The following is a 26,920-nucleotide window of genomic DNA, read 5'->3' on the forward strand; positions in this document are numbered from 1 at the left end:
GACCCCTGACCATTAGGTCCAGTTGTGACCAACTCTGGGGTTGCGGTGCTCATCTCACTTTATTGGCCGAGGGAGCCGGCGTTTGTCCGCAGAGAGCTTCCGGGTCATGTACCAGCATGACTAAGCCGCTTCTGGCAAACCAGAGCAGCGCACGGAAACGTCGTTTACCTTCTGGCCGGAGCGGTACCTATTTATCTACTTGCACTTTGACGTGCTTTCGAACTGCTAGGTTGGCAGGAGCAGGGACCGAGCAACGGGAGCTCACCACATCATGGGGATTCGAACCGCCAACCCTTCTGATCAGCAGGTCCTAGGCTCAGTGGTTTAACCCACAGCACCACCCGCATCCCTTCATTATTATTGAATAGGATGTCCCTATTTTCATTAGAGAAATGTTGGAGGGTATAATGTGCTCCAACACTGCTACACTGCCCATGCAGCAGAATTCTGCTTGTGCAATGGAACGTCCTCCTCCTCTGCTCTAGTTCTCAGCTCACCCACCCTGTGCACACTCCAGGGGGTTGGGGGGACACTCCAGAGAAGATTTTTGGGGTGCATGGGCAGAGTAGGGGAATGGAAAGTCCAGTTGTGTGAGTGGAATTCCATTCATTCGACTCATAGAATGGGATGTCATTTCAAGGCAGTTGTCATTAAAATTTGCAGGCATGGGCAGCACAAAGTCCACAATGGAGGCATTCCTGAATTCAAGTCCCTGTTTTGCCCATGGGCCTTTGTCGCCCAGCTGTAGCTCCTTGAGACAAAGGCACTCAGATGTAAAACACTAAAGAATACCAGCCATTTAAAATAATCACATTTACCCTCCAGTGTGAAATTTAAACACCCAGAAGTGTCCTAGTGCTCATGTCTGACCTTTTCTTTTTCTTGAAGAAAACTATGAAAGCTTTTGGGCTTGTTTTATGGCTGAAATGTTAACTTTTATTATCATCACCTGCAAGGCATAAATGGAGAAAGCTAATAGACATTTCATCTGAGAAGGCAGTAACTTTTCCTTTATTGCTTTATGGTTTGCTAATCTTGAAAAGGTAGCGACAATTAGAGGAGCAGCGCGATACTATCAGTTACAGCGGAGATGGTGCATCGCATAAGATGGTGTGTCATGTCAAATGTCAAATGAAGCAATGATCATCTTCTGTTCCGACCCATTTTCTCATTAACAAGCCATCCTGGCCATTTGATGTTTTTAGATCCAGCCGAAGATGCCGGCCCAGTTGGTTGATTGATCAGCTCAGTAGACGAGTACCTGCTTTTTGTGCAGAAGGTCACAGGTTCAATCCCTGACCTCTCAGGTATGAGGCATAGGAAGTCATTGGAAGCTGTCTTATCCCGAGTCAGACCACTGGCCCATCTAGCTCACTATTGTCTACACCAGCCTTTCTCAACCTGTGGGTCCCCAGATGTTGTTGACCTACAACTCCCATCATCCCTAGCTAGCAAGGCCAGAGCTCAGGGGTGATGGGAGTTGTAGTCCAACAACATCTGGGGACCCAAGGTTGAGAAACACTGGTCTACACTGACCTGTGGTGGCTCTCCAGGGTTTCAAACAGGGGTCTCTCCCAGCCCTAACTGGAGATGTTGGGGGTTGAACCTGGAACAGTCTTCATGCAAATCAGATGGTCTACCACTAAGCTGCAGCCCTTCAGTTCTAAGAACACCCGGCTCACTCTTGCCCTGAGCCATCACTGTGTACCTCTCTCCAGTTGATAGGCTTCTGGCTTCTAGTAAAAACCTTGATCCTACAAGTCTGAAATCTGCCTGCCCTCAGGCCTATAGAAGTCCTAGCTCCCTTCGCAGGCTTTGTGTCCATTTGAGGTAGGGCTGCAAAATTGTTGAGCTTTTTTTTATATCTATATAAAAATCTAGACTTCTGATATGGGTTGCCATATGGCCAACTGCCGTATTCCAGCTATCTCTGGGAAATTCCTAGTTTGAGGACCAAAGCAGAGTGGTTGGGTTGTATCCAGCACTAATCCTACTCATGTAAGTTAATAGACATGGGTCTGCTCACAGCAGAACTGAGAAGGAGACACTGAGATAGAGACACTACCCTGTTCAGGGAAGTTTTTAATGTATGACATCTTAGTATATTTTTTGTCTTTGTTGGAAGCCGCCTAGAGTGGCTGGGGAAACCCAGCCAGGCAGGGTACAAATAATAAATTATTATTATTATTATTATTATTATTATTATTATTATTATTATTATGTTTCTTGTGTTGGGCTCTCAGAACAGGTCAGGTATATTTTTAGTGAGCCATTCACCCCACTATCCTTCAGTCTCCTTGTCTGAACTGATGGAGCACCAGTTGGATGTGGTGCTGAGATCCACCAGGATGATTGTTTTGGATTTTTGCAGTGCCCATCCTGAAGTTGCTCCATACAGGGTGGTTTTAGACTTCACGACCACCATGATAACCCGGTAACTTTCCAAGAACCACATGTCCTTCTTTGCTGCTCCTCCCCAGATTTTTTGCCTGGTTGAGTAGGAAACATTCCATAATTGAAACTTAAAAATTGGGCGATGACAGCTTCATGGATCATCCCGAATTATCATTTCCTCGTGTGTCTGCCGACAAAGAGAGATTTCGTATTTTAAAGAAGTTTCAGAACGCTGAATGGGAAAGGCTTTTAATACCAAATCTTCACTGTTTACTCATAATTCTTAAATAAAAAACACTGAATGGAAAGTGGGTGAAGTCATTTTGGGTTCTGTGAAACTCTTCCATATTCATTGATTTCCCTCCCCTACCTCCTCCACCACCTTGTTGCAGCAGTGTTTTAAACAAGTAGATACAGTGGTACCTCGCAAGACGAATGCCTCGCAAGACAAAAAAACTCGCTAGACGAAAGGTTTTTCCGTTTTCGAGTTGCCTCGCAAGACGAATTTCCCTATGGGCTTGCTTCGCCTCTTGTGCTTTTCCAGCAACTGGGATTCAGAAGCTTCACTGCTTCTGAACACAGAAGCAGAGCAGAGCTATTGCGGCTGGTATCCTCAGTATCTTCTCCTCCACAAGTTTGTCTAATCCTCTTTCAAAGCCACCCAAGTTGAGGCCCGTCACTGCCCCGTGGGGAAAAAATTCCATAGTTTAACTGTGCCCTGTGTGAAGAAGGACTTTCTTTTCTATGTCCTGAATCTTCCAACATTCAGCTTCATTGAACACCCAAAAGTTCTAGTGTTATTGGAGAGGGAGAAAAGTGTTTATTTATCCATGCAGCATCACAGTGCAGCTCTCATTTCACAGCAGTAAGCCTTTTTGGTTGGTTGGTTGGTTGGTTTTTCCAATGAGGTGGACCAACTAGCAGAGGAGGAGATAGGTGGGAGGTTTCAGTGCATGCTTTGGATCAGAATTATTCAAGATTACTACAGCTCTAGAGGGACTATCTGAAAATGCCCCTTGCGCTTTGCACATTTCACACGGAAGGCCCATGAATATAACTCAGAGAATAAACCATGCTGCTTCCCTGTCCAGACAAAAAAAAAATGCCTCCACCCCCATCGTTCTGCCTGGACACTGCAGTCCAGTGCCAAGAGCCTTCTGGCGGTTCCCTTGCTACAAGAAGCCAAGTTACAGGGAACCAGGCAGAGGGCCTTCTCGGTAGTGGCACCCGCCCTGTGGAATGCCCTCCCACCAGGTATAGGAATTCTTATTATCTTATCATACTTAGCATTCTTAGTATGTACTGAGTAGCCTTGGATAAGTGTGATGGTCATGGTTTTCATTTTGCCTTAAAAAACAACAACTGTTCAGTTTACATATTCCTGCATTTAGACAAGATGACCCTTCATGTCCCTTCTAACTCTATGATTCCATGATTCTATACTTTATTTATTTATTTATTTATTTATTTATTTATTTATTTAATGGATATACCACTTAGAGATCAAGGTAGTACATATAGTTCTCCTGCATGGGACGCGGGTGGCGCTGTGGTCTAAACCACTGAGCCTCTTGGATTTGCTGATTGGAAGTTCAACGGTTCAAATCCCTGTGACGGGGTGAGCCCCCATTGCTCTGTCCCAGCTCCTGCCAGCCTAGCAGTTCGAAAGCATGCCAGTGCAGGTAGATAAATAGGTACCACTGTGACGGGAAGGTAAACGGCATTTCCATGCACTCTGGTTTCCATCACAGTGTCATGTTGCACCAGAAGCGGTTTAGTCCTGCTGACCACATGACCCGGAAAGCTGCCTGTGGACAAACGCCGGCTCCCTCGGCCTGAAGCGAGATGAGCACTGCAACCCCATAGTTGCCTTTGACTGGACTTAACCGTCCTTTGCCTTTTTTCACCTTATAGTTCACCTAATTTTATCCTCCCAACAATCCTATGAAGTAAGTTGGATAGGGGGTTAGTGACTGGTCCACAAATCTCAATATTGCCCATAGTTACTCGCAGCAGCTCTCCAAGTTGTCAGGCAGGGATTAAGCCTGAGACCTTTTCCATTAAAATGAAATGCTCTACTATTGAGCCAGGGATCACCCCCGTCCCTCTTTACTCAGCTCCATTGATGGATGAAAGGTAGCATACAGAAGTTATGAAATCAGTCTATTTCTGTACCTTGCCTCTTTGTCAGTAAACTGGGGGTAATCACAGCGACCCAGTGGGGTAGGTTGCTAAGGCACAGACCAATGTTGGCAAAGCACTATGGACTCACACATTCCAGGCCACAATGTATTATTAGTCACCTTCGTAGGACATGACAACCTGTCATGCTTTCTTACTGCCAGCATTTGGTACACTTAAGCTAAACCGGCACTGTACTTCCTTTGCAGAGAGTTCATAATTACCGTTGCGCATCACATGAGAGAATTAATTGAAGGTGACTTTCGGCAAAGTCTTGAGCCCCAAATCCATTCAGCTAAGTTGATGCAGTCTGCCTCCCCAAAGGGCCAGGACAAGAGCTTCCTTTTATAATGCTAAGTTTCTTATTCAGATCATCAACAATAATCATACTGGGTTCTGGTGTAAGCCTCAATATGTAATTTTCCGATACGTAATCATTCACTCAGAGAGGCTTCGCTGGGAAGGTAAGAAACACCTTATTCTCCTGAGGTTGCTTTAACAATAATAATAAAATTACATACCCCAGCGGCTTGTTAAAGCCCCATTCTTGTCTATTTTCGTATGGTGTTCTTCCAGCGCATAATTAAGAGATTGGTCTGTTGGTTTATAAATTGTCAGGCCAGCCAAAATCAGATAAAGAAGAAGTGGTGTTGCCTTTTCACTATGTATGATGTTACTGGTGAAACCTTTCCTTTCCAAGACTGCTCAAGTCTTTCAAGGAAGCCAGGGTCCTTCTCAGCAGTAGACGTGCTGAGAGTAGTTAGGAGATCCCCATTCCTCTCACAGGACGCAGGTGGCACTGTGGGTTAAACCACAGAGCCTAGGCCTTGCCAATCAGAAGGTCGGTGGTTCGAATCCCTGCGACGGGGTGAGCTCCCGTTGCTCGGTCCCTGCTCCTGCCAACCTAGCAGTTCGAAAGCACATCAAAGTGCAAGTAGATAAATAGGTACCGCTCTGGCGGGAAGGTAAACGGCGTTTCCGTGTGCTGCTCTGATTTGCCAGAAGCGGTTTAGTCATGCTCGCCATATGACCCAGAAGCTGTCTGCAGACAAACGCCGGCTCCCTCGGCCAATAAAGCGAGATGAGCACCGCAACCCCAGAGTCGTCCGTGACTGGACCTAATGGTCAGGGATCCCTTTACCTTTACCTTTTATTCCTCTCACAGAACTACTACTACTAGTAGTAGCAGCATTCCCAGCAGGGCCAGTCCAATACATTTTGCTGCTTGAGACAAAACAGAAAATGTTGTCCCTCCTCTGCTGCTGCCTGAAGTGACTGGAGGTGGCTAGGGGGAGCCATGGCAGACATGGCAGACTGAAGCTAGTGAAGGAGAAAAAAGGAACCCAGAGTTGAGCAGGTGGGAATGGCTCTGTTCTTTCTTGGCAGCAGTGGCGGGCAATGCGCTTCTTGGAGGCCCAGATCCGCCTCCCCTCCCAGCTCTCCCTAGCCTGCTGCCCCTCCCTAGCGACTGCCTCACTGAGGCTGATGTGTGGGCCGGCCCTGATCAATCCCTCCTCCTAGGAAACAGTCAATACCTCTGGCAAGGGAACTCTAGAAATTGGAGCTGCGGGAGGAAATGGAGGCCTCCTAACAGCTATTGATACCCTTAACAAACTGCAGTTCTTTGGGGGAACCGTGACTGTTGCAAGTGTTACAAGGCTGCTTTAAATGTACAGAGCAGATGAGGCCAAAGTGGCAACCTTGGTAGCTTGCATGATCAAAACTCACTTCTGCAGGCAGGAATTGTAGCCACTGGAGCTTCGGCTATCTGAACGTTTGCTGGCGTGTAGTGCGAGAGGTCAGGGACGCGGGTGGCACTGTGGGTAACACCTCAGTGCCTAGGACTTGCCGATCGTATGGTTGGCGGTTCGAATCCCTGTGGCGGGGTGAGTCCCGTCGTTCGGTCCCAGCGCCTGCTAACCTAGCAGTTCGAAAGCACCCTTAAGTGCAAGTAGATAAATAGGGACCGCTTTATAGCGGGAAGGTAAACGGCATTTCCATGTGCGGCACTGGTGCTGGCTCGCCAGCTGCAGCTTCGTCATGCTGGCCACGTGACCCGGAAGTGTCTTCGGACGGCGCCGGCTCACGGCCTCTAGAGCGAGATGAGCACGCAACCCCAGAGTCGGACACGACTGGCCCGTACGGGCAGGGGTACTTTTACCTTTACTTTTAGTGCGAGAGGTCAACCACAGAACATGTAATGTGATGATGCAGTTGCAGGAATTTTTATCCACTTTTATAAGGAGAAAGTGCTAATCTTTTTTTTTTTAATAACAATTGAGATTGGTGGGTCAGACACGCCAAGTCAGGCACTTTGGGCTTGCATGCAACTGTTTATTCTGTTCTGTTCTGAACTTGAACTGAAAGTAGACTTATAACTTGATTTCTAGGCTGCAGGCTGCAAAGTTCTTTCAGGTACTCCTGTATGTTTAATGCATTAGCTGTATGCATTAGTTGCTGTTAGAAGAAACAACAAATCACTGTGTTTTGCCACTTTGCTTTTGTGGTGGGTGATGGTGAGGGAATGGAGCTGCATTTTATATTATTTTTTTGTCATTTGTTCAATAAAATAGTGCCTGGGAAGGCCTAACGTCAAAACATTTTTCTTAAATTGGAGTTCGTTAATGTCAATCATGTATCCTACTTTTCATTCAGAACACAGACACCCAGCCTTACTTGGAAGTCTGCATTCATGGCTTGGCTTTTAAGAGATGATTTCTTCATCTTATACTGTACGAAAGATTTCGAGTTGTAACCAACATTCTCTGCCTGCTCATGCGAGGGGGAGTTTTAATATTGAACAGCCGAGGAATAAAACACAATGGCTTTGCTAGCAGAAACTCATTTAATGACATAGGCACCAAAGGGATCTGGGCCCCACCAATACAATATTTGAGGGGGCCCAGGGCCAGCCACTTGCGGGGCTGCGGCCAGCTGCCCGTGGGGCGAGGCTAGTTGGGGTAGGACGCTGCCTGTGGGGCAGGGCTAGCTGGGGCAGGACACAGGTCTCCTCCCACTCAGCCGCCCTACAGCCGGGGGGGGGGGAGGCAGCGGGCAGACCGTTTGGGGCAGTACAGAGCCTGCGGGCACCCAAGCCACTGTGTCACTCCCAGGAGAGATCCATGACTTGGGTGTGCTGCGGTGAGTGCCACCCGGCATTTTGTCACTCCCCTGTCGGTGGTGACACCACCGCATCCCCGCTTCCTCCGCCGCTGTCAAGGGCTCCCCAAAGTTGATGGGCACTGCTGCCTTTCTTTTCCATGTTTGGACTTTGTTTCCTAACAAGCCCTGTAAAGGAACTTGTAAAAGGGTTGTTGTTGTTGTTGTTGTTGTTTAGTCGTTTCCGACTCTTCGTGACCCCATGGACCAGAGCACGCCAGGCACTCCTGTCTTCCACTGCCTCCCGCAGTTTGGTCAAACTCATGCTGGTAGCTTTGAGAACACTGTCCCACCATCTCGTCCTCTGTCGTCCCTTCTCCTTGTGCCCTCCATCTTTCCCAACATCAGGGTCTTTTCCAGGGAGTCTTCTCTTCTCATGAGGTGGTCAAAGTCTTGGAGCCTCAGCTTCAGGATCTGTCCTTCCAGTGAGCACTCAGGGCTGATTTCCTTCAGAATGGAGAGGTTTGATCTTCTTGCATTCCATGGGACTCTCAAGAGTCTCCTCCAGCACCATAATTCAAAAGCATCAATTCTTCAGTGATCAGCTTTCTTTATTGTCCAGCTCTCACTTCCATACATTGTAAAAAGGTTGCTGGATGGCAAAAGAGCTGGGATTGGGTAAAAAAACCCCTGACTTTGTTTCTTATAGCCCTTGCAGAGAAAGAGAAACAGTGCAGACTGCTAGCTCCATGAGCCAGGTTCACAGAGCTATGCTTGGACGAGAAAGGAATGGCTCCTGGTTGCTTATCATTACACACACACACAAACACACAAACACACACACACACACACACACACACACACACACACTAAAGGTAAAGGAGCCCTGACAGTTAAGTCCAGTCACGAACAATTCTGGGGTTGCGGCACTCATCTCTCTTTACTGGCTGAGGGAGCTGGCGTTTGTCCGCAGACAGTTTTTCCGGGTTATGTGGCCAGCATGACTAAGCCGCTTCTGGCGAACCAGAGCAGCACACGGAAACACCATTTACCTTCCCGCCGGAGCGGTACCTATTTATCTACTTGCACTTTGATGTGCTTTCAAACTGCTAGGTAGGCAGGAGCAGGGACCGAGCAATGGAAGCTCACCCCGTTGTGGGGATTTGAACCGCTGACCTTCCGATCGGCAAGCCCTAGGCTCAGTGGTTTACACCACAGCACCACCCGTGTCCCATAAACATACTAGGAGCACCTAATTCAGAGCCAAGCTCCCCACCTTTACCCCAAGGTCCCAGGGTGGGTATACAACAATTATAAAAGCAATTTAGAACAACTTACTTTCACAGAAATAAGGCGGGTACTAAAAATATGCCCAAGCAAGCAAATGCATAATTTTGCAGCCAGCCCTTGTTGATTTTGGGTGGGAGGCGGGGAGACAAACAGATGCCTGGAAACTCTGGGTTCAAGTCCCTTTTTAGCTTTAAGAATTCAGAGTATCCCTGGAGCAGACACTGTTTCTGAAATTAGTCAACATCACAGAGCTGTTTAGGGGATAAAAAGTGGGGTGAGGGGGATTATAAACAATTTCACCAGCACTAGCTACCTCTGTTGCTAGGATCAGGGACAGGGATGATCTGCCCCCTCCCCAATAAATTATTCAAGTTGGCACCCCTGTACCGAGTGGCAGATTCTGCAGTCTATTGTGAGGCAAAATTGCCAGCAACCTCCTCTTGTGCAACGTTGAGGAGCCCTATCAGCATGCAAATAAATGGTAAAAGGTTAAGAAATGGGTCCCCATAAGTGTGTTTAGGTTAAAAGTGGAATCTGGGTCTGAAAAGGTTGAAGATACCTGACCTACCTGATTAGGTGGAAGCTTTGCGATGAACTCGTTTGATAGTTACAGCATAGCTGCATAGCCAATAAAGACAATAGAGTGTTTTGTTTTTGTATCTTCCTGACAGGAAGAAGCCTGGCAGGAGGTGGGTGGGTTCCTATCCTCCAAGGGTGCATGGCTGCTTTTATCAGAAACTGACGCAGCTCTAAAGATGAAGTGCTCAAATTCTATATTTGTTAACATGATATCTGAAGAACATCATTATTAAGTCTCCAGCACAGTCTCCTCACAACAGAACTGACCTTGCAAAGGGCTAAAAAAAGCAAGCAGGAAGCAATATGAGTGATACTGATGCATGCATACAGAAGAATGGAGAGCAAGAGGGAATATATATTTTTTGGGGAAATTGTTTGTCTACAGACTTATACATTCAGAGATCTCTTAGGTTATATTGACCAAATTTGGAGTGGTGGTTCCTGAGGTCACGCGCAAGGCATTTATCTGTTTTCGAAACAAAATGGCGGGCCGCACCTTTAAAAGATCAGATGCCTCTTAAGATAGCATAACCAAATTGATCACAATGGTTCCTCAGATCAAGCAGCAGGTTTAAGATCATGTTCAGATATCATTGGATGCCATTTGGAATCAAGGTGACAGATTGAACCTTTCAAAACTGTCCTGATTGTGAGTAAGGGTTGCTGCTGGTTTCTTAGCATTCAGCTGCTTTATAAAATTAAATAACTCATCAATGTACAGTCATACCTCAAGTTGAATGTGCTTCAGGTTGAGCGCTTTTGGGTTGTGCTCCGCGGCAACCCGGAAGTTTCGCTGCATGCACATATGCTCAAAATGCCGTCACGCGCATGCGCGGAAGCGGCAAAACGTGACCCGCAGACGCACCATCGCATCTTACGTCCCATTCAGGATGCGAACAGGGCTCTGGAACGGATCCCGTTCACATCCCGAGTTACCACTGTAGTGGACATCCTAACCAATCAGATATTGCTGCAGGGCTCTCCAGCACAACCAAAAAACGTTACGAGGAATGAGGTGTTGCTTTGCAAAGGTGATAGATTGAAAATAATGAGGTTTGGATTGGGGGTGCTGGACAAGTATGCAACTGTTGGTAACTCATGCCCAATGTTGGGTTCTTGCACTGATAAGGAACCAGGGTTCCTTGCCTGTAGTATATCCTTTGTTTCCCTCCTCATTTCATGAGGTCTCGTGCCTCTCTTTCAGTCTGACCGCCAAAAGGCTTATGCAATGGAGTGAACGAACACTTCTTGTTGCAGAACTGGGAAATATCATTGCTTCGTAGCACAGCTTCCAATGCGAGTCATAATTAGGTCACCCACGAGAAACTAGCACACTGTTCCCTCTTGTCGCCTTTCCTTTCTTTCTGGTCTTCCTAATTTTAGATCAAATGATCTTCACGTAATCTTGGCGCCTTCAGAATTTCATGACTGAGCGCATCGGCGGGTCGGGTGTGGGAGGTTAACGGTCTTTTCTGTGCTAATGTAGGGTCCTTTATGTATTGCCGCGAGGAGACAAGGTCACCACCATGTTTCACAGAGAGGCTGTTTAATTTAAAAGTGCTACCACGAGGAAAGAAGTGATGTGTTCTCCCTACTCTTAATTGTCCTCCACAGCTTTTGCACTTCTTTAAATCACAAAAAATGCAGTAGGTTACAAAAAGCAGTGATGTGGGTCTTGTCTCTCTGCCAGTTAACAGGGTGCCTTTGGAAGCTCACGAAGGGCAAGTGTGAAGTTTCTGCCAACTTGTGAAAATTTGGAAGCCCCTTGTATTCCTACCAGGGCATCATGAAGCCCTGGCCTACCTGGCAGCAAGCCAGTATGACAAATCCACAGTTCAAAGGTCAGTTCGCACAAAGTCCAAAGATCTGGAAACAGAGTCTGGGGTCAGTACAAGTAAGCCAAGTCCAGCAGTCAGGATACAGTCCAGAGTCAAACCCAAAGAACAGCCCCATAGAGGTCCAGGAGCATCCATGCCAAGGTCCATCAACATGGGCAGTTGAGCAGACACAGCACCTCATCTCTGCTGCCCTTTTGCATGCTGATTGCAGCACCTGTGCTTGATGAGGCAGAGGACCCTCACCTGTCCTGAGCCTACTCCAGCTGAGAAATCACACCCCTCCTCCCAGAGCCAACAAGCTCCACCTGGCCAGCTGGGTTTGGGGCCCTTGCCTGCCTCAACTTCCCAGAGCACCACTCTGGCTGCTCCCTTCCCCTCAGGGCTTACCGTATTTGTGGAGACAGGGGCCTTTCTGGCTCAGGTGATGGGTTCTGCTGCTCTGCTTCCCATGCATTGACCCCCATGCCTTTGTCATCCTCCGTCAACCGGTGAGTTCTTTTTTCTTCATCCCGTTTGCCCCGGTGTGTCCCAGTGCTGGCTACAACCCTCACCAGAATCCTCGTCCTCCTCTCCTGCTCCTCGTCACCTTGCCAGTTCACAACACACAGGTGGGCAAGATAGCTACCCTAAATTTGCCAGCCCATCTCCATGTAATTTACTAGGGTGTTGTTGTTGTTTTACACTAGCTGGAGGCCGCAGACCCCCTGTTCGCTCTGACAACCCCCTCCCTTTACACTTCACCCCACCTCCTCAACCTATCCCTCACAGCTCACTCTGAGCTCCTCTCCTCACAGCTTACCCCAGGCATAGGCAACCTTGGGCCTCCAGATGTTTTGGGATTACAATTCCCATCATCCTGTTAGCTAGGGATCATGGGAGTTGTCGTCCCAAAACATCTGGAGGGTTGAGGTTGCCTTTGCCTGGCTTGCCCCAACCCCTTTAAAGGGGAGGGGAGGCACTTCACAGAACAGCTAGCTAAACTGCTGTCTGAAGCACCTCATTAATATCACTAGACGGGGAGTTCCAAAGTACAAGTGCTGCCACACTGAAGGAATGGTGCTTTACAATAGCAGAAGACACATTGCGTGGCACTTGCAGAAGTGCCAGTTCTGCAGGTCAAAGTGATCACATCAATGTGTATCAGGTAAGGCGGATCTATGCAACCATATTCTGAATCTCCCCAGCCCAACCTTCCTCACCCTGCACATTGAAACCTAAAGTCAACCACATGAAAAAATGCAACAACCTCAGAAATGATTTTGGAGTTCATCACAGGGCCCAAATCACAGCTGGAGAGCAACTCTGGGAGAGGTCCCTGGCCTCATGTCTTTCTTGTGGTTGTCCCAGGGAGAACTACTTCACCACTTGTAAAATAGGATCATGGACCATTAATCTTATCCGGTAAAATTTGCTTATCAACTATTTCAACAAATAACTCTTTGGAAGAGGGAGGCCAAGAGATGAGAAGGGGTCAGGCAAATTTCACAAATGGATTAGATTTGCACCAACCAATGCCTTGTCCAGATTATTGATCCAAGTCAGCTTTGTCCTACAAATCATAGTTCTGGTGGAAAGACCAGCGAGGCGCACCTGGCATGAGGCTGGATTTTAAAAAATTATTTTTGTGTGCATTGTCTGAAGAGGAACCCGATTTATCTCTGAGCAAAACCTTTGCGGCTTCGCTTTTCCAAGAATTCCAGTGGCACATTGCTGATGGTCTTGGCATGACAGCAGCCAGCCCCATTCTAATTATCTCAGCGGCATAATGTGTGCTGATTACCTATGTGTGGCAATTATATAAAATTGTTAACGTTCCTCCATTGAGTCTCTGAATCCATGCAAAGAATTCATGCAGATTAGAGCCCTCTCTGAAGTGGAAGTGGGAGCGGAACCTAGTCAGTTCCAAGCTTTTTTTGAAAAAAAAGATGTTTTAAAGAACTATGGATTCATCTCTCTGTTGTTTCACTTTAAGGCTAGAATTCATATGCAAATGTGGTCTGTTAAGCTCCTGCTTGATACAGGAATGCTTCTCCACGCCTGTCTTTGCAGGATAAATGGTGCACAGTTCCTTAGAAATATCCAGGTTGTATGCTGCTGCTCGCACCTCTTTCCCCCTCAAGAGCTAATAAACTAAACTAGGGGCAGGCAACCTGCAGCCATCCTGATGTGGTTAGACTCCAACTCCCATGAGCTCCAGTCATGGCTGATAACAACACTTGATGGGAACTGTGGTCCAGCAAATATTGAGCGAGCTACAGGTTCCCTGCCCCAGTAAAGGTAAAGGGACCCCTGACCATTAAGTCCAGTCATGACCGACTCTGGGGTTGCGGCGCTCAGGGAGCCGGCGTACAGCTTCTGGGTCATGTGGCCAGCATGACTAAGCTGCTTCTGGCAAACCAGAGCAGCGCACAGAAACACCATTTACCTTCCCGCCGGAGCGGTACCTATTTATCTACTTTCACTGGTGTGCTTTCGAACTGCTAGGAACTTTCTAATTCCTATTACCCCCAAGATAAATTTTGCCACGACCAAGGTAATATCATAGAACTTTTGTTTAGTCGTTTAGTCATGTCCGACTCTTCATGACCCCATGGACCAGAGCACGCCAGGCACCCCTGTCTTCCACTGCCTCCCGCAGTTTGGTCAAACTCATGCTGGTAGCTTTGAGAACACTGTCCAACCATCTCATCCTCTGTCGTCCCCTTCTCCTTGTGCCCTCCATTTTTCCCAACATCGGTATTTTCCAGGGAGTCTTCTCTTCTCATGAGATGGTCAGAGTATTGGAGCCTCAGCTTCAGGATCTGTCCTTCCAGTGAGCGCTCAGGGCTGATTTCCTTAAGAATGGATAGGTTTGATCTTCTTGCAGTCCATGGGACTCTCAAGAGTCTCCTCCAGCACCAGAATTCAAAAGCATCAATTCTTCGGTGATCAGCCTTCTTTATGGTCCAGCTCTCACTTCCATACATCACTACTGGGAAAGCCATAGCTTTAACTATACGGACCTTTGCTGGCAAAGTGATGTCTCTGCTTTTTAAGATGCTGTCTAGGTTTGTTACTGCTTTTCTCCCAAGAAGAATATCATAGAACAGATCTGCTAAACCGCTGACCTTCCATACAGGAATGTTGTTCCTGCTCTTACAGCAGGGGCAGGTTTGCCCTCCCGGAGTCCCTCCCTCTCCCCTCTTCTTCAAAGTTGACTCAGGAGTTTGCTCCCAGGTTTGTGATGGCCACTGCTGGAAGGGTTTGAGCCTGTCTTTATAAGCCTGCTGCTAGCCCAACCCCCTGTGAGGCAGTCATCTCAATGAAAATATCTAACTCTGCTTAAAAACCTCCAAGGAAGGAGAGTCTACCACGTTCTGAGGGAGTCCGTTTCACTGTTAAACAGCTCTTACCATCAGAAAGGTATTCAGTGTTTAGGAGGAACCTCATTTCTTGTAACTTCAGTCCGTTGGTTTGAGTCCAACCCTCCACAGCAGGAGAAAACAAGCTTGTTCCATCTTCCATGTGGCAGCCCTTGAGATATTTGAAGGTGGCTGTCATATTTCCTCTCAACCTCATCTTTTCAGGCAAAACATACCCAATTCCCTCAACCCTTCCTCATAAGGCTTGGCTTCCAGACCCTCAACCATCTTGGTTGCCCTCCTCTGCAAACATTCCACACTGAAATCAAGATATACTATATGCACAGCATTGCCCTGATACACCAAGCTTGTATAATTTCCTTCGCAGGAAATCCCATTCCCCCGGGTCTGGAGGGATGCTTCCCTACCAGCTAAGATCCTCGTCAGATGTTATGAATTTGGTTAATTTGGTTTGCAGTTCCTCCAAGTTGTTATATTAACAAATACAGTGGTACCTCGGGTTACATACGCTTCAGGTTACAGACTCCGCTAACCCAGAAAAAGTGCTTCAGGTTAAGAACTTTGCTTCAGGATGAGAACAGAAATCGTGCTCCGGTGGTGCGGCAGCAGCAGGAAACCCCATTAGCTAAAGTGGTGCTTCAGGTTAAGAACAGTTTCAGGTTAAGAACCGACCTCCAGAACGAATTAAGTTCTTAACCTGAGGTACCACCTTTATCCTAATGCTTTGTCCTCATGAATCTTCCTTTGTGGGTGTGGGGGCAAAGGGGCTTTTCGTCATATCTTTATGAAATATATAATATAACTTAGCTCTTTGCTGCTAGCAGAATAACAGTAACGATAATAACATTTTATATTTATATACCGTCCTACGCCTTTTCCTGGAGTGATTTATTATTAAGTTTCACGTTCTGCTATAGAGAATGGCACTATTTTTGCCAAATGAAAATTGCCTCTCTGTGTGTGCCTTTTTGATTTTTAGCTTTCTGAAGTTGACACCAGCCCACCCTTGTCCTCTTTGGGCCAATTTAATGGTTTGCATGGAACCGGCACAATTATGATTACATCTTTTGCTCTTGCTAATGCCGTAGGTCTCAAGTGACTGTAGTGTTTTAAAATTGTCATCTTCAATTTCTTCAGAGGTGACAGCCGCTTCTTCGAAACAGTCTCTATTTCCATGGGTTAGATACATGGCATAGATACACACAAGCCCTATAGGCAGGCGTGGACGGAAACCTCTGGCCTTCTTGATGCTGTTGGACTCAAACTCCCATCAGCCCCAGAGAGCATGGCCAATGATCAGGGATGATGGGAGTTGTAGTCCAGTAACATCTGGTTGGCCAAAGGATTTCCTGCCCCTGCTATGAAGTATAACTTGAACACTTTGTTCCCCAGGACACTTATTTTGTTGAATTCTTTGTGGCAAAGGAATGTTCCAAGCAGCCGCTCATTGTTATATAGGGAAGGGTGAAATTAGAGATATGCAGCAACCCCTCATTTCACTCTGTATCTGTAGCATTTTAATCTAGCGCGATCTGTTTCAAATCCATTCTGTATTGTTTTAATTTGATTCATTAGGTACAAATGCTCAACCCAAAGTTCTTTTTCACCCTCCATTACAATTAAACATAGCTATAACTTTGCATTTTGCATGAAATCTGCAGGCAAAGTGGATTAAACCTTCCACACATCCCATAATTCCTTCCATTGTGTTGTATGTATGTACAGGGAACCTTTAAAGCACCTCCCCCCTTAATTAACTCCTTAATTTTCTACCAATATTGGATGCAAATTGCAGGCATGGCTTCCCGTTCTGAGGGGATGAAGTGTTAACACATTTCAGAAAGATATAGTTCTCTCACTAGGGTGGAAAAACAACAACAAAAAGACATTCCCTTGCTAATTTTTGTGTGGGCGATCAGTTTGAAAATCTGTGCGGTTTAAGGAGGTGCCCCAGACAAGAAACCTGTCACAGTTCGGACATAGGTCCAGAGGCTTTCATTCTGGGTGATTGTACCTTGGTTGTAAAACTGGAAAAGTCACCGGTTTTTCTTACTGCTGTCCCGCTCCCTGGTGAAGGGAAAAAGAGAGATGGTTTTTCTATTTGTTTGCTGGGGGGGGGGGGTTCGGAAAGAATACTGGGCAACATGCCTTGGATAATCAAAACTATTTTTAAAAAAAAATGAAAGGAAAGGAAAAGGCAAGTTTCAACAGTTTTTTTTCTTTGTTATGCAGAAGACACAGCTTTTGCATATTGCTTACGTGATTAAAAATTGAGAAGTGATATGTTAGATATTGTGTGGATATTGTATTAAAGAAATTGTATTACACTGTTAAAAAGAAAAATTGGGCTTTTGTAAAAAGGCGTCTTCTAGGGTTTATTGAAAAAGTTGCCAATACCTTGGTTGTCACACTATATTCTCTTGCTCTTAGAAATATGTATCAATATTCTCCTGTTATGTACTGTCTAGTATTGAAATGGAAGATGTGATGAAAATACGCCTTTCTAGTATTAAGGGTATTTAGCATTAAGACATGGGCTGGATCTAGACATGTCAAAGAAGTGATTCAGTTAAACGTGTTGTAAACTCATACAGGGAAATCCGGTAGTGAAAGACGGGACTTGACAGCGCCACCTGTTGTCACAGTGTTATATTGCATATACAACGCATATACAGTCATACCTCGGGCTGAATATGCTTCATGTTGAGCGCGTTCGAGTTGCGCTCCGCGGCAACCCAGAAGTAACGGAGCGCGTTGCTTCCGGGTTTTGCCGCTCACGCATGCGCAGATGCTCAAAATGACGTCACGCGCATGCGCAGAAGCGGCGAAAAGCGGCACATGCATGCGCAGACGTGCTGTCGCTAGTTATGTTTGCTTCTGGAAGCGAACGGGGCTCCAGAACGGATCCTGATCGCATCCCGAGGTACCACTGTAAAGTGCTTTTTCTTTACCAATCTAGCTGAGTCCCTAGAGTCGTAGAAAACATAACCTAAATTTAGTGTAACATTTAAATCTTTAAATGAAAGTTTCATTTTAGGGGTGTGGGGAGGCATGAATTAGCAAAAACCACCTCCCCCATGTTCATTATTAGCAGAAGTCATCCTTATTATGGTTGTGCTAGTGTGTTACACTTCCCTCAATGGTTTCGCTGCTATGATTTATATCACTGTTATTCTTAAATGGCAAACTTCTCATTTGAAAAGCAGCACACAGGATCAGATTAATATTTTTTTTTTGGGGGGGGGGAGCTAAATGGCAAGCAGGATCACTGAAATAATAGCCCTACCCCACTTGTTCGAAGCTCTTAGCATTTTGTGTATTCAAGAAAAGTTGCTATAATTGCACCTTTTTTTCCTTTTTGAAAGCCTTTGATAAATAGAGAAAAAGCACATCTCTGGAACTTGTAATAACTTTTCCAGCAGAGAAAGAGATTGGATCTGTAGTAAGCAAATTAGGTATCTTTGCAGATAATGGCCCAAATTCATCAGACTGGCAATAGATAAATTACTTTCCCCCCTAATTTATAATGCAATAATGCAAACAGAACAAGTATTTACAACTTGCCCATTTTCAATAAACATGGAAATTCAACAATTATCACAAGATAGGTAATTATCTCAGGGTTTTAGCCAATGTTGAACTCTTGAAACAACTAGTATGGGGAAAATAAGTCTCTAAAATGTTCATTTTTTTGTGTGTGCTTGTGACCAAATTCTCCTCAAAGAAACAGACTCTGTGGCAAAGGTAGAAGGTTGTACATGGGCAAAATTGTACAGGGAGGAATTTCTAGGGACGTAAATGATTTTTTATTTGACCAGCAAAACAAAAATAAAAATCAGGGGTTCCAGATTATTGCTAAATTGAATTTGCCTGTAGTTTGGTGTGTAGTGTTGCCAGTGCTGGTGTGGGGGTGGAGAGAAGCTTACTTCTGAATTACTTCAGAACAAAATAGCAAGCATTTTGGGATTGGGCATTCCCCTAAGGTAAAGGTAAAGGGACCCCTGACCATTAGGTCCATTCATGACCGACTCTGGGGTTGTGGCACTCATCTCGCTTTATTGGCCAAGGGAGCAGGCGTACAGCTTCCGGGTCATGTGGCCAACATGACTAAGCCACTTCTGGCGAACCAAAGCTGCGCACGGAAACACCATTTACCTTCCCGCTGGAGCAGTACCTATTTATCTACTTGCACTTTGACGTGCTTTCGAACTGTTAGGTAGGCAGGAGCAGGGACCGAGCAACGGGCGCTCACCCCGTCACAGGGATTCGAACCGCTGACCTTCTGATTGGCAAGTCCTAGGCTCTGTGGTAAATATATATACATTGATAGGCAGATAATGCACTCATTCAGGACTTTTAAATTTGTGTTTTGGTTGTGACTTGTGTTGAGGAAGAGACATATCTCTCTTATCTCCAATGCTGTATCACAAATTGCTTTTGAAAGAACTCTCAAATTTGAAAAGCACTTAAGGAAGGTTAGGGGAAGACAGATGCTGAAATGCCCCCTGGAGCACAGAAAACTGATTGTTTCACTGTTGTTTTCTTAACCGTGGTAAATGGTTAATTAATACTCATGCTTTTCCTGATTGTGTCTTCTTTTGAGTAATCCGAGAGCAATTTGAATTGCTCTTGTGAATTGCCTGAAATGTGGGATCAATATTTGCTATGAGAATTATAAGGTCTAAGAGAGAAAACAAATGTTCATAAATGTACCAGGCAAACACATACATAAATATATACAGTGGTACCTCGCATTACAGACAGGTTACAGACGCTTCAGGTTACAGAAGCTTCAGGTTACATACTCCGCTAACCCAGAAACAGTACCTCAGGTTAAGAACTTTGCTTCAGGATGAGAACAGAAATCGTGCGGCAGCGGGAGGCCCTATTAGCTAAAGTGGTGCTTCAGGTTAAGAACAGTTTCAGGTTAAGAACGGACCTCCAGAATGAATTAAGTTCTTAACCTGAGGTACCACTGTAAACCACGTGTCTGAAATAGTACAGGAGAACAATCCTGAAGCCATTTTGACTCTCCCAAATTGATCTCAAATATTTCTCTGCAAGGAGGAAGGAAATGGGAAAACCTCCCCATTGACTCTTTGCTCACAAATCCAGTCTTAAGGGCGTATCTGTGTATGAATAGGGTGAGCCTGTGACCTGGATTCAGGAACTGTGTATTTTCCATTGCAAAAGAATGGCTAGACTGCCCAGGTAATGCAATCAGTGACCATTATCAGGTCCCCACAGGATTTCTGCTGTAGACCACCTCCTCTGCTGTTGACCGCCTCCTTCTGTGATGTATGTATAATGTTTCGGGGGGGTGGTCTTGGTCTACAGGGTGGGCAATTTCAAAAGTCTATATAAGAGCTTGCACCCCAATGTTCTGGGTTCCTCCTCCCTCCTGTGTGTGTGTGGGGGGGGGCGTTTGAGCACCCTGTTGCAAGAGTTTAATAAAGATCAGGCTTACTAGCTGCTTTCCTTCTCAATATTCTCTGGCTGGCCTCTCTTATTTTCTCCTACCAATATAGAACCTACATAAGGACTCCATATGGGCTATTAATGTGAACCTCCCTGATTTTAATGTGAACCACCCTAAGACTTTTGGGTATAGGGCGGTATAGAAATAATAATAATAATAATAATAATAATAATAATAATAATAATAATAATAATAATAATAATAATACCCCATAAAGGAAAAGGAGCATTTTTTTCTTATAACATTATTATTATTATTATTTTAAGTTAGATGGGATGAAAATACTTGGGACATATCCTGCTACTGTAGGGCTTTGGTAGGGGGCAAAAGTTGAGGTGCCGGTTCTGGAAGGCCCACAGAACTGATTCAACTTTGATGATGCTAACTTTCAGGGAAATCAATTAGAATCACAGCGGTGCAATCACACTAGATGCTTCTAATGTGTTGTTAGAATTCTTTCGGCTGCCTCCAAATATGATTGACTGCTCACATAAAGTGCTTTTATTGAAGAAGCCGCAGCCTTTAAAATACAAACACCCACAAGCACATACCCATTGAGCTAGTGGAAATAATAATAAAAAGTCAACCCAAGGTTTATTGCAGGCAGGGCTTGTACCGATTCTACCTTCCTAGCTCACCAGGCTTTTATTTATAGAATCGAATCAGGCCAACCGTAGGCAACCTTCAAGACGATGGTTGTTCTGCCATCTTGTGTTTCGAAGCTTCAATTGCACTGAGGTGCAGTGAAAGTGGAAAGCAGGCAGGAGGACATTGCAATCTTTGTGCAGCCTTAAAGACACACTGGGACATTAAATAGAAGAAGAACTTTGCAGATCAGATCAGAGGTCCATTCAGACAAGCATCTTGCTGCTAATAGCTGTCAGCCACATGCCTCCAGCAAACCCAGTGAACAGAAAAGGACGGCAACAGCCCTCTGCCCTGATTCTGGCATTATGCTTTTGAATGTGGTGCTCCATTGAAACTACAGTCATACCTTGGTTCTCGAACGTCTTGGTACTCGTACGTTTTGGTTCCCGAGCGCCGCAAACCTGGAAGTGAGTGTTCTGGCTTGCGAACGTTCTTTGGAACCCGAACAGCCAACATGGCTTCTGCGGCTTCCAATCGGCTGCAGGAGCTTCCTACAGCCAATCGGAAGCCGCGCCTTGGTTTTCAAACGTTTTTAAAAGTCGAATGGACTTCTGGAATGGATTCCATTCGACAACCAAGGTATGGCTGTAATAGTGATTTGTCATCTGTTTTGTGCTGTTCTAAGAAGAGAATCCTCTGTTCACTTACTCTTCAGCTCCTGTTTTTCAGCCAGGAGCTCCGAAATCAGCCATAACATTACAATGAAATTATGAAGCACTTGGGACCTTCCACCACACAGGTTTTCTCTTTAACTTTCAGTTAACGAGAGCCAGTGTGGTGTAGTGCTTAAGAGCTATAGACTCGTAATCTGGTGAACCGGGTTCGATTCCCCGCTCCTCCACATGCAGCTGCTGGGTGACCTTGGGCCAGTCACACTTCTCTGAAGTCTCTCAGCCCCACTCACCTCACAGAGTGTTTGTTGTGGGGGAGGAAGGGAAAAGAGAATGTTAACCACTTTGAGACTCCTTCAGGTAGTGATAAAGCGGAATATCAAATCCAAACTACTTCTTCTTCTTCTTCTTCTTCTTCTTCTTCTTCTTCTTCTTCTTCTTCTTCTTCTTCTTCTTCTTCTTCTTCTTCTTCTTCTTCTTCTTCTTCTTCTTCTTCTTCTTCTGTACCCCAAAAGCGTTCCTCAAATGGCTCATCAAACTGCTTAAAAAACAACAACGACCCTGTTGAATGCAGTTTAATTATTGCAGAGCCTCTGCCTGGAATGCAGAAAGGCCCTGGTTTCCATCTGTGGCATCTCCAGAAAGGGCTGAGAGAGAATCTCACCCGAAATTCCCAGGAGCTTCTGGGCTAGATGGACCAATGGGTCTGGTTTGGAATAAGGCAGCTCCCTATCTTCCCCCTGAAAGCTGATTCAAGAAATTTGTGTTAATGTCTTTCGTTTAAAAATCCTGAATTTGCTGGGGGAACTTCCCTATGTGCCTTTCCTGCTTTGTTGACATTGTTTTAAAGAAAACCACAACAGCTCTCAGCCTGCAACTGTACTTCCGAAAGGATCTGAGACGATGCTGCGCCCTGCAGCATTGATCCTTCCATTTAGCCACCTTAAACAAACACTGAGATTTCTAGATTCAGGGAGGGAGCTGTGTTGGTCTGACACAGGCAAAATAAATTACCCAGAAGAAACTTAGTTGGTCTCTAAGGTGCTACTGGACAATTTTTTAATTTAATTTAATTTTTGTTTCAACTGAGATTTCTCTCTCTCTCTCTCTCTCTCTCTCTCTCTCTCTCTCTCTCTCTGTGTGTGTGTGTGTGTGTTGCTTCTTCTTGTTGTTGTTTTTAAAAAAGATGGGCACATTTTTATTTTAACCGCTCACAGGGGCACAATCCATACTCCTCCATTAGAGTATCATCTGTTGTGGGTTGGCAACAGCATACAGTGCCTTGTTGGTAGTAGGCGCCGATTTGCAATCCAAGTAGGTAGCCGTGTTGGTCTGATGCAGTCAAAATTATATATATCTATTAAAAATGTCCAGTAGCACCTTAGAGACCAACTAAGTTTGTTCTTGGTATAAGCTTTCGTGTGCATGCACACTTCTTCAGATACCAATCGTTCATCATCCACCTGCTCTTTTGTGAAGATGTGAAGCAATGAGTGTGTGTGTGTGTGTGTGTGTGTGTGTGTGTGTGTGTGTGTGGAGGGGCGAGGGCTTTTGCCCAACTGCAGTCAATTGGGGAAGACAGGGCAGGCAGTTCCTAAGGCAGACCTTGCATCACTTGTGAATCGCCAAGCTGGATATAGCTCAGCAGCCGTGTGTCATGGCCTGCCAGGAGCTTGACATTCTCCCTGGTTTTTCAGTCCCAATCAGAGACACAAAGCAGAAGATGGTGGAGCCCCAAGTGGTGAGACTGTGTTTCACATGGCAGTAGTGCAGCGATAAGAGACCTAAGTTCAAGAGTTGAGAGATCGGCCTCTGGGGGTCTGCAAGATCAGAAAAGAACTAGGCTTGGTGGAAACCTGTATGGAAGTGTGTGCTTAGCATTTCCAAACCCCATATCTCTCCCTTCCACTCAGCGGCGTAGCGTGGGTTATCAGCACCCGGGGCAAGGCAAGTAATTTGCGCCCCCTAACCCGGGGCAAGGCAATTAATTTGCGCCCCCTAACCCGGGGCAAGGCAAGTACAGTAATTTAATCTCCCAAGCAGCAGCAGCGAGGCTTCTCTTTCCCCCGCGCTCTCCTGGAGCTGCCTCTTTTCTTTCCTTTTTTCCCTTTCTCCAAGGCTTTTCGCTTTCTCTCCTTAATTGATTCCTCCTCCACACCGCAGCGTTTCCTGGCTGCTTCCCCCCCTTCCCCTCTCTCTCCTCCTCGCTCTGCTTGCCCTGCCCTGCCTGAGGGCGCCCTGAGGAGACTCCACTCTCCTTTTTGACCAGGCGAGGTGGAAAAGTCTCTTCCCGCCCCCTCGCCAGACTCCCTGCTCGGCTCGGCTCACTACCCAGGCGGCCAGTGGAGAGAGAGCCGCAATTACCATAAAGCTCCTCTCCCTCCGCTTCGCCAAGCTGTCAAAGCCCGGCAGCAGCAGGCGCAGCCAGACCCCCGCCAGCCAGCCCGCCCGCCCGCCCGCCCGCCTGGCTTCCTCTCCTTTTTTTGCCCGTGGCAGAAGGCTTTGCTCTCCCCCTTCTGCGACCTCCTCGCCAAGCCGAGCGAGCGCGGGCTCCCTAACCCGTGGATTTTAGTAGGGGCAGAGAGCTGCTAGTGCGAGCGCGCCCCCCGCCCATGTTGCGCCCGGTGCGGCCGGCACCCCTGGCACCCCCCACGCTACGCCACTGCTTCCACTTCTTGGGAGAACCTCCCGATGCACTTTATTATGCTCAGCAAATGTCCTTCATTTCTTTACATCCGATATGACTTAAGGCAGATCATATAGCGGCCTTATTAAGCCTTTTAAGAGCTGGTGGAACAGTGTTGTACCAACATGGAGCTCAGAAGGTGCTTTTGGTCCTAACCACATTTGTCTTCTCCTTAGGAAGGTCACAATTCAGAATGTAAAATTCACAGTAGGGTTGAGGGAGAAATTCAGTTCAATTCACATTTAAAGGTGAACTTACCTAATCTGCACTTTCTGAAAACGTGTGGTCAAAAAAGCAGCTGTCCTTCAAAATCCGTACACTTCTGAATTTTGCAATATGGTTCTCTATCCACAACACTGCATATATTAGGGTGAGGTGTGATTTATTTATTTTTAAAGATACATTGGTGAAATAACATGCAAAAAACGCATTGTGTCAGGGGGAATTTGCTTTGTAAAAATGTGTACTTTAGGCCAAGTCCATGGAAAAATGTGTGTATAAGGAGAAATTTGTGGATTTGTTCTTTTTTAAAATAAAAACAAATAGCACACCAATGTGGAAAAGTGGAGAACTGAACTGAACTTAAGAAGGCAAAAATGAGAAACTGTCAGAAGCCAAAGCTGGCAGATTCACCCATCCCTATTTCACCATTCCTTAATATTCTCCCTCCCCCCCCTTTTGCCTCCCAGAAGTATCGCTACCAAGATGAGGATGCTCCACACGACCATACTTTACCTCGCTTAACTCACGAAGTGAGAGGGCCAGAACTAGTTCACGTTTCTGAAAAGAATTTATCGCAGATAGAAAATGTCCACGGATACGTCCTGCAATCGCACATCTCGCCTCTGAAGGTCAGTAACGCTTCTCCATGGCAACTTCTGAGCTTTCCCAATAAAAACAAACAAAATAAAAGACAGAGAGAGTGAGAGAAGTAACTGGATTTTTAAAAGCTGCAGGTGACTCCTTGTCTTAAGCTGTTTGTTGACGCGCCTTTGTGCAAATCACACCCTCTGGCAACCGTTTAATTCTCGGCACGTCTGCCGTTGTTGAAAAGTTTAGCGCTGATGTGCAACAAATCTTGGTGCAACAGGCTTGTATTGGAGCTGCGTCAGAGCTGGGAGAATTGCTAAAGAAGGGAATAATTCCATGTATCAACTTTTAAAGAGTGGATAAGCATAACTGGAAGGCAAATCTCTCCCCCCCCCCCCCGTTTTCACAGTGCTGGCTCAATCCTTGCTTGTCCTTGTTGCAAGATAAATGAAGTATTTATACTAACGGATAATAATCGACCGAGTCCTTTGTTTGGGGGGTAGACACAGCCTAGAAGTTGCACAGACTAGGTGGTAGACACAGACTAGAAGTTGCTCCTAAATTTCTAGGAATTGTGTGAAAGAAAGAATTGTGTTTGCCACCATCAGGTCATTGTTTACTGAACTGGTTGCTGTTGCCATGGGTGAAAAGAGGTTTGAAAAAGAGTGATCATAGCATCATAGGATTGTAGAGTTGGAAGAGACTCCAATGGACATCTGGTCTAACCCTTGCAATACAGGAATCACATAAAACGAAATGAAATATATTAAAATTCAGAGGCTTACGACATGAAAAGTGTTACAAGCTTCAGATAGTAGAGTGGCTTCTTCAGACAGCAAAAGAATTGTTCTCTCATTAAAGGTAATAGGTAATAGGTAAAGGAGCCCTGGATGGTTAAGTCCAGTCAAAAGTGGCTATGGGGTTGTGGCGCTCATCTCGCTTTCAGGCCGTGGGTGCCGGCGTTTGTCCACAGACAGCTTTCCAGGTCATGTGGCCAGCATGACTAAACTGCATCTGCTGCAACGGGACACCATGACAGAAACCAGAGTGCACAGAAACGCCATTTACCTTCCCGCCACAGTGGTACCTATTTATCTACTTGCACTGGTATGCTTACGAACTGCTAGGTTGGCAGGTTTTGGGACAGAGCAATGGGAGCTCACTCCGTTGCAGGGATTCGAACCACTGACCTTCCGATCAGCAAGCCCAAGAGGCTCAGTGGTTTAGACCACAGCACCACCCATCCTTTACCTTTACCTCTATCATTAACTGCAAGGCTGACTAACATTTGACCCTTCAGATGCTACTGGAGTACAGTTCCCATCATCCCTGATCATTTAACCCAAAGTAAGACACTTTTTCAAGGGACGCGGGTGGCGCTGTGGGTTAAACCACAGAGCCTAGGACTTGCCGATCAGAAGGTCGGTGGTTCAAATCCCCACAACGGGGTGAGTTCCCGTTGCTCGGTCCATGCTCCTGCCAACTTAGCAGTTCGAAAGCATGTCAAAGTGCAAGTAGATAAATAAGTACCGCTTCAGTGGGAAGGTAAATGGCGTTTCCGTGCGCTGCTCTGGTTCACCAGAAGCAGCTTAGTCATGCTGGCCACATGACCCGGAAGCTGTACGCCGGCTCCCTTGGCCAAGAAAGCGAGATGAGTACCGCAACCCCAGAGTCGGCCACAACTGGACCTTTACCTTAGTGAGGTGCTGTTTGTAAAGCTGAAATGTTTAAATGCCCACAATGTTTCTTGCAAGGCAGGAGAAAATGAGAAATTGGCTATGCCCCCACCACACCCTACCCTTGGGCTAGTGGTGGCCATCTGCTGACTCTGACCCAAGGGTACCATGTAGCAATACAGAGCCTGACCATTTATATCCCACTGTGAAGAATTCCAGAGCATGAACTGAGTATCTCATGCTCTGTGGCTAGCAAGTTACTTAGGA

At 46.0% G+C, this 26,920-nt stretch overlaps 1 protein-coding gene across 1 annotated transcript in view; it reads left to right on the plus strand.

Moving 5' to 3' along the window:
* DLG2 (discs large MAGUK scaffold protein 2) overlaps window positions 1-26,920 on the plus strand; it is a 907,935-nt gene that overhangs the window by 417,964 nt on the left and 463,051 nt on the right. The window contains exon 7 of the mRNA XM_081196960.1: window positions 24,857-25,018. Coding sequence (XP_081053086.1) covers window positions 24,857-25,018 — 162 coding nt within the window. The remainder of the gene's footprint in view (window positions 1-24,856; window positions 25,019-26,920) is intronic.

The sequence above is a fragment of the Podarcis bocagei genome, assembly GCF_964188305.1.
Source record: "Podarcis bocagei genome assembly, chromosome: 6".
In the NCBI taxonomy this organism is placed as follows: Eukaryota; Metazoa; Chordata; class Lepidosauria; order Squamata; family Lacertidae; genus Podarcis; species Podarcis bocagei.